Source organism: Daphnia carinata, chromosome 2 (genome assembly GCF_022539665.2).
Source record: "Daphnia carinata strain CSIRO-1 chromosome 2, CSIRO_AGI_Dcar_HiC_V3, whole genome shotgun sequence".
Classification (NCBI taxonomy): domain Eukaryota; kingdom Metazoa; phylum Arthropoda; class Branchiopoda; order Diplostraca; family Daphniidae; genus Daphnia; species Daphnia carinata.
The window spans coordinates 4,591,303-4,598,802 of record NC_081332.1 but is presented as its reverse complement, the minus strand read 5'-3'; the positions used below and the strand labels follow the sequence as shown (position 1 = coordinate 4,598,802).

General features: G+C 41.3%; 1 protein-coding gene across 1 annotated transcript in view; it reads left to right on the top strand.

Moving 5' to 3' along the window:
- Window positions 1-7,500, top strand: part of LOC130686968 (homeobox protein cut-like) — a 154,577-nt gene that overhangs the window by 91,882 nt on the left and 55,195 nt on the right. The window contains exons 6-8 of the mRNA XM_057510128.2: window positions 5,267-5,399; window positions 6,170-6,236; window positions 6,925-6,973. Coding sequence (XP_057366111.1) covers window positions 5,267-5,399; window positions 6,170-6,236; window positions 6,925-6,973 — 249 coding nt within the window. The remainder of the gene's footprint in view (window positions 1-5,266; window positions 5,400-6,169; window positions 6,237-6,924; window positions 6,974-7,500) is intronic.

Genomic DNA, 7,500 nt, shown 5'->3' with positions numbered 1-7,500 from the left:
AAAAAAAAAAAAAAAACGAAAAGAAATATAGAGCCTGTTATTGGGCTCACGCTATACAGCACGTCATCCTCTCACCGTTGTGTGTTGATGGCTCGGCACTGGCTTGTATATTATGTTACTCTATCTCTCTCTCTCTCTCTCTCTCCATATAAAAATACAGGTGAAGCGATGATTGTTTGTATCCGCAAACGAGCATCGGAAATGCTCAATCTTTCCCGTTTTTTTTTTTTTTTTTTTAGTTTTTTTGTTTCATCAAAAACAACGACACAAACACTAGAAAAAAAAAGAATGTTGCAATGAAAAACATCTGGCGTCTTTGTTTGATGGCGTCGACTAAAGTGTGTACATATATGTAACGATCAATGGCGTATACACACACATGCATCAGCGGAAATACAGCAAGACGTGAAGGAGAACCTAAAAAAAAAAATAAAAATAAATAAAGAGCCACAGGGTAAAGCGGATATTGTACGCGGATCATTACCTTTCCCTGTATTGCCTGGCCCCCCTTATTGTATTTGTGCTGTACGCACAGCATTGCGTGAGTCGTCCGTGTTTCTCTCGTTCAAGCCATATACACACACGCTGGTCGCTGATGGACCGTTCTATCCAAGAAATATACACGTAATAAGCGGGTGTATTTGTATACGTGTGTGTATGTGTGTGCGGTCTGTAACGTGTAATCCAGCTAGTGTGTGTACAAGACATTATTTAGATGACAGGGACCTCAAACGTTCTTTCTTTCTGGTATGCACACACCCTCGCCCCAATTAATAGATTGAACCAAACCGCTAAAAAAAAAAACAACAACACATACTCTCACGGAACAAAAAAAAAAAAAAAAATGATGGAAACTCGTAAAACTTAACAAAATAGACAAGAAAAAGAAAAAGGGGGGGGGGGGGACAGCGATGATAAGACAGACAAGGTGGTGATGTGAGGCTTTCTTGCGGTTTTCGCTACTCATTTTAACGATGGAAAAACGAAATAAATGGATACACGGTGCAACATACGGTCATTGGACAGACGAGAATTTCCATTTTCTTTAAAAACAAAACAAAATGTTCGTGATAACTTTTGATGATTGGCTCGGACGTAGAAAAAAAAAAAAGTTTAAGTTTCTTGCGCGAAAAGGCAGTCAAGACAATCGATCGATAATTGGTCATTCCCCTTGGCTATTATCGACCCCCACCTCACAGGACTAAGTTTCCTGCTCCTTTTTATTTGAATCCATCCGTCTGTCTGCTCCTCCCCTCTTCTCCATTGCGCCTTTTTTTTTTTTTTTTTTTTTTTTTTTTTTTCGTACGTGTCGATCCATCAACGTTTTCTTGAAGGTACCCGAAACTTGTGTTAGCTCCTGCTGCTCTACATATAGTACAAAAAAAAACTAAAGGGAACTCTGTTCAGTATATTTATATATTTTTGCGGCGGAAGGTGAAACGCCGGGATCAGCTGGCGATCGGTAATATAGGCAAGCGTATATAGAAAAACACAAAACAAAAAACAAAAAAATTGGGTCGAACACTCGGCTGTCCAACAAAACGTACACGCAACATCGTCTAAGAGAGGACGGACCACATCCATCAGCCGATCTGAGACTGTATAGACACGCTCGTTATTATTCCACATCTCCTCCTCTTTTCTTCCATTATTCGTTTTTATTTTTTTTTGGACACGAATTTCAGGTGGAAAACATTGCCGATAATCGAAAGGAAAGAATAGGGGAAAAAAAGGGTCTTGTACAGCGATTGCCACCGACCATTAAATAGTCCCTAGTAAATATTATTTTTTTTTTTTATTTATAAACGAAAAGGTTAGAGGTTAACGAAGATTTTTTGTTTACTTTTTTAAAGTCCAGAAGAAAACTAAGGGAAATCTCTTTTTTTTTTTTTTGGTATAAAATAGCATGATAGGATGCAATTGAGAGGGAAAAAAAAAGGAACCGGAAGAAGGGAGGGGGAAAAAATGGATGCGTCTAGATAGGAAAAAAAAAAAAAAAGACTCATCGTATGTGGTAGTATAGTTTATCGGATGGCAATTTCATCGATGGCGGGTGGTCGCAGCGGCGCCAACGATCGGATTGGATCCTGTCACGCAACCGATGATTCAGACAGTTGGAGCAGCGCTCCCGTTTCGGATGTACGTTCACAATTTATGGATGTGAATCAGGAAATATAATCGCCCGTATGCATCTATCGCAGCATAAAATTGAAATGGACGACGGGATTCTTAAATGTCTTGCGTCTTTTCATTACATCACCGACGAGTGTTCCAGTCGACTTGGATCACACGCTCGGCATTAAACCAACAAGAACAAATGCCGATCTATTTTTGCTTTTTTTTTTTTTTTCCTTCCTTTAGTTTTTTTTTTTTTTGTTTTTCTGTGGCTCGTTTGACGAAAGACTCCACCCTTTTTATGGGGCCGCATTCGCATCTAGTCCAGATGTTTCGCACCTTTTCCCAACATCACACGGCCACCTAAAAAAAAAAAAAAAAAAAAAAAAATGTAACGTGGCTGATTTCGTGTATCCGGATTGTCTGAGTCACCTCATTCGGCCCCTGCCGTCTAGTTTCCAGCACTATCTCGATTAGGCTCTTTTTTTTTTTTTTCTCTTTTTATTATTTGACCGTAGTGTAATAGTTTTGCGCGTGTCCCGCTAGATTTCCTAATTACGTTCATCACACGCCCGTCCATAACGTACACTGTGTTTTTTTTTTTTTCCCATTTTCCCTCCTTTCTTTTTTTGGAGCTTGTACTGCGGGACGACTACAAAAGACACACGCGCATTCATCGGGCCGCGATATGACGCCACTGTGCGCGCTAAGGTTTCGTCGTCAATCTTTATCGTTATATATCAGCGATCCCTGCAGGAGGCCTCTCTCTTTTCTCTTTTTTTTTTTTTTTTTTTTTTTTCTGTGTGAAAACTAATTAATTCCAACGCTGCTTTGTAACCGTCTAATATCGCCCCGGAACGTCCGAAGCGACGCTGCTGTGCCAGCGTGTGTCAACCTTCTCCTCTCTTCTACCTTTTCGACTGTAAAGGCAATTACCACCCATTGAAAATGTCTCGTAACCCCCTCTCTCTCTCTCTGTGTGTGTATGTGTGTGTGATGTCCCATATTATATATATATCTTTTCATCCCACCTTCCGTTTTTAACACGCAGCGTTTCGGCATATGTGCCATGGTGCCCCTTCGTTTTTAGCCATCGGTCATATCGATTTGGGTTGGAAAGCAAAGCTCATTTTTTTTTTTTTTTTTTTTTTGCCCTTAGTCGTTCTTATTCATCAATCCCCCACCCATCTTGTATATATTTGATGCGTGCGTGTTACACATCCTTTACCTACCCCTCCCATCTATATAGAACCCCCCTTCCATCGCATCATCGTTACTGATATATGGAGTATATCTACAATATGGGTGTGTACTTGCTAGTCGTATAGCTGGAGTCTATGCGTATAGATTTACTGCTACTTTTAATATAAGGCCAAACGTAAAGGTACAAAAAAAAAAAAAAAAAAAAAAAAAAAAGGGGGCTCGGTTTGAATCAATCGCATCCGTGACGCATTGAGTAACTGCAGCTATGAATAAGAAAATGATTCAAATTTCCTTTTACTCTTTTTGCCAAGGGGAATGTAAAAGAAAATCTTGGACCTTGTCATTGTTCTCTTATGATGGAAATCTTTTTCTTTTTTTTTCTTTTTTTGCTCTTTTCCTCTTGTATCTTAAAGTAAAAAAAAAAAAAAAAAAAAACCAATTAAAGATGCTGTATAAGTGTGTCTCGTGGGATGATATAACAAACATCTGTCACGCGTGTCCGGTCAAGAAAATCCTTATAGATTTTCTTGTTGTTGAAATCTATAACTAAACTACCCGACCGACATTGTGAACGGTTGTGTAGCGAGCGGTATATCGGATCACAAACACGCACACACGGGGAAAAGGAAAATATATAAAGCCGCAAAAATGAAGAGAATGAAAAGAAACCGAAAGGAAGAATGTCGATCGAGTAAAAGAAGTCGGGGGAATATTGTGGGAACTAAATGGCTCGTGAAATGTTACCGGTATCCGGGCACGGCGTTCAGCTTTTGCGCTATACCACTAACCATTTATTGCACCGGTGCATTTTTTTTTTTTTTTTTTTTTTTTTTTTTTGTCTTATTATAATATTGTAAACTGGAAAATAACGAGATCGGTTGATACGCGTCATCCGGTCCGGCCACGAAATGACGGACATTTCGGCGTGAAAAGGCAAAGAATAGAAGAAGGGGAAAGGGAAAAAAGGGAAAGGGAGGAAATCAAATCAATAATGACCGCCAATTTGTTCACGTGTGCTTTCCTAATAATAACTATCCACCGCAGAATGTGCAAGTGGCGCCATCAAATTCGATTCCAGGTCAAAAGTCAAGTGTTGGGTGCACCACTTATCGGCGTGACAATGGCCTGACGACAAGAGGCGTCTGCTCTTGATCCTATCCAAAAAGGCAAAGACCACGTTTTTCTCACAGTTCGTCTCGTGTGTTCGTCGCCCTCTCTCGCCATGCAAGGACTGGAAGCGTTTCTCTTTCGAATGGGTAAAAGAATGAGGAAATTCGGCATTCTTTTTGGTTTATTGCTTTTACAAGAAACATGAACGCTGATAAGAATCTTTAGGTTGGCAGCCGGTCGGCTGGTGGGACCTCGTGTGTGGATGCGTTTTTGATAGACTCGCTCGTACGCCGCCATAAAAAACACAAAAAAAAATGCGTACATATGAAAATTCGGTGGACGATGCTCGTAATTGGCAGCTGTGAAATCCACAATGGGAGCAGAGGCATCAAACTCGTTCTTTTTGGGAGAAGCTCGCCGCCACCATGCCCGCCTTGTATATATATTACTATATACATCTAATATATATCTGCTGCTGGGCTAAATGTGCACCAGCAAGAGAGGCCACACCACGCTGTGGGTGTTTTGTGTGTCCACATGTGTTGCCCAGTTCAACGAGCACTAAACACACAATCTTCACCAGACCGTTCTCTCTCTCTCTCTCTCCCTGAGCTAATTAAGTAGATGGTCATTTCTTTTTCGAAGAAGATTAAAATACCCCACCTCAAAAGTTTATTTCTTTTGGTTTCGTTCTGTGAGAGACTTTTGGTGCATATGTAACAGATGCCAGCCTATTAAGTTTCGAGCATTGTTTTGTTGTTGTGGAGCATTGATTGTAGTGCCTTCCCAATTTAATTTTCTTTCCTCTTTTTCTTTTTCTTTTTTTTTACGATTTCAGGCACGACTGGCGGAACACGAGGACGGCCTACGGAGCCAGTTTGAGGAGAGGGAGCGCGAGTTGGTCGATTTGAACCAACTGACGGCTCGCCGTTTGGCCGAAGCCGAATCGAAACTCGCCGCCCAACAAGCCAGTAAGTTGATATCGCCATCTTCCACATACACACACACATACACACATAGAGCGGCTTTGAATGATGATAATGTATGCTGGCCGTTATACAAATTGTCTCTCTCTCTCTCTCTCTCTGCCCATATACGACTCCCAACAACTCGTACATTATCATGTTTTTCGGTCCACGCTCTCGAGGTCATCGCCCCATTTCCGTCTCTATTTTCGTTTCTTGTCCGTCATGAAGTGTTCGCACACACGAGCCAAGCACTTTGCATTCGTTTCTCTCTCTCTCTCTCTCTCTCTCTCTCTCTCTCTCTCTTTCTCTCACTCACTCACTCACTCACTGCACCATCTCACGCCGTTAACAGATCGATGATGAATCGAAACTTGTGTTTCTGATTTTGTCCGGTTCACAGACAACGTGACTGACCTTTCTGATCCTCTTGCTTTCCCCACTGCCCACCCCTGCAGTAGATCATCGAAAAACTTGATGTAAATACAGGAGGCCGTAAAGACAACACATATAAAAAAAAAAAAAAACATAGTGCTCCCGAAAAAAGACATTTAATTCCCAATGAAATGAAGAAAAAAAAAGTGCTGATGGAATATTTACTACTTCTGAATGAGATAAACACCAAAAAATTTTTGATGGCGTATCACGACAGAGAGCGAAAGAGCCAGTTCGTATATGTGTGTGTGTGTGTGTGTGTGTAAATAAGAGAAAAGGCCATCATCAATGCTTATGTATCCCATGCGCGATATTCAATGAATCTTTGATGTCTTTTACAGCTGTCACTGAACTGCAGTCGGAGCTGTTCGACGCCAAAGCCGGAGCTGAAGTCATTTCCCATGCGAAGTAAGTCGAGCACAACAGTTTCACTAGCCGATACGTATTGCTTACTGTTATTTACTGCTCCGTCCAACTATGAATACCCTCTCCCTCTCTCGCTCTCTCTCTATTTTTCATTATACGTGTTATGATTCTCATTTTGGATGGCCCGACCGTCTTGCAACAACCCGAAAAAGCATCCGCATTTTAGCTAAAAAGGGTGGTCGCAATGCAAGACGGACGGCAGCTGGAATGAATGACTAATGCGGGAAAATTGACAGTCGTCTAACTTTTGAACAACAGCACAAAAACAGGGGACTAGTGCAAATCGGTGTCAATGCCGGCTGTAAAGTTATTATCAAGCCGTCCCCCCTTCCTTTTTATCTCTTTATCTTTCCCGCATTAAAACCGTTTTTCCCTCTGTACCCACGTCCTCATTTGGGTTGTTCTTAACAAAAAAGAAAAAAAAAAAAAAATCATCGACTAAAAGCTGTTGGTACACGTCGTGCATGTTTGATTGAGCTTGAGACGAACGCTTGCTGGCAATGAGCAAACAGTCATTAATGATTGTTTGTTAATGACAGATGGACGGCCGTCTAAGAGGAACTATTTAATGCGCCCCGTGTTGTTGAGCTACTACGCTTCATGATATTACATTATGCATGCGCTCGATGGACGGGTTTTTAAAAAATATTTTCTCTTAATATATTTGCAGGCTCGACGAAATTGAAATATTAATGCAGGATCTGGATCGATCTAATCAGGTAGGAAACTCTAAAACAGCCTTGATCTATAGCATTTAGAATTGCGTTTGTATTTGCCTGCGTTTTCCCCCCGTCGCTCTTCTGGGTGGGGGAGCTCGTTCTCCCTCTGTGTTTCGAATACTTGATTAAGCGCTCTGAATAGCTAATTGGAAAGGCATAGGGCGAAAATTCCCCCGTTGACGAAGGCCAAGTTTCATCAATACAGCGCCCACACATCCACTGGAACAGGCTCGTCGTTGAGCCCCCCTCACTACGCCAGTTGCCATAGATAGTAAATGGGGAAAGTGGTGGCTTCATTGCTAACCGACCACCATCTCGACTTGTGCATTAACAAAGTCTCTCTCTTTTTCTTCCACGTTTTGCGTGGCTGTTCCAACTGAATTTGTCGATATCCGAATGATAGCGTGTACTGTCAAGCTTCTTGTTTGTTTGTTGTTTTTTTTTTTCGTTTTTTTCTCCTCCTTTTTTCGTTTTCTACCGGAGGAAATGGTAAGGTGCTGTGCGTAATCGGTCCTTTCGTATCTAAC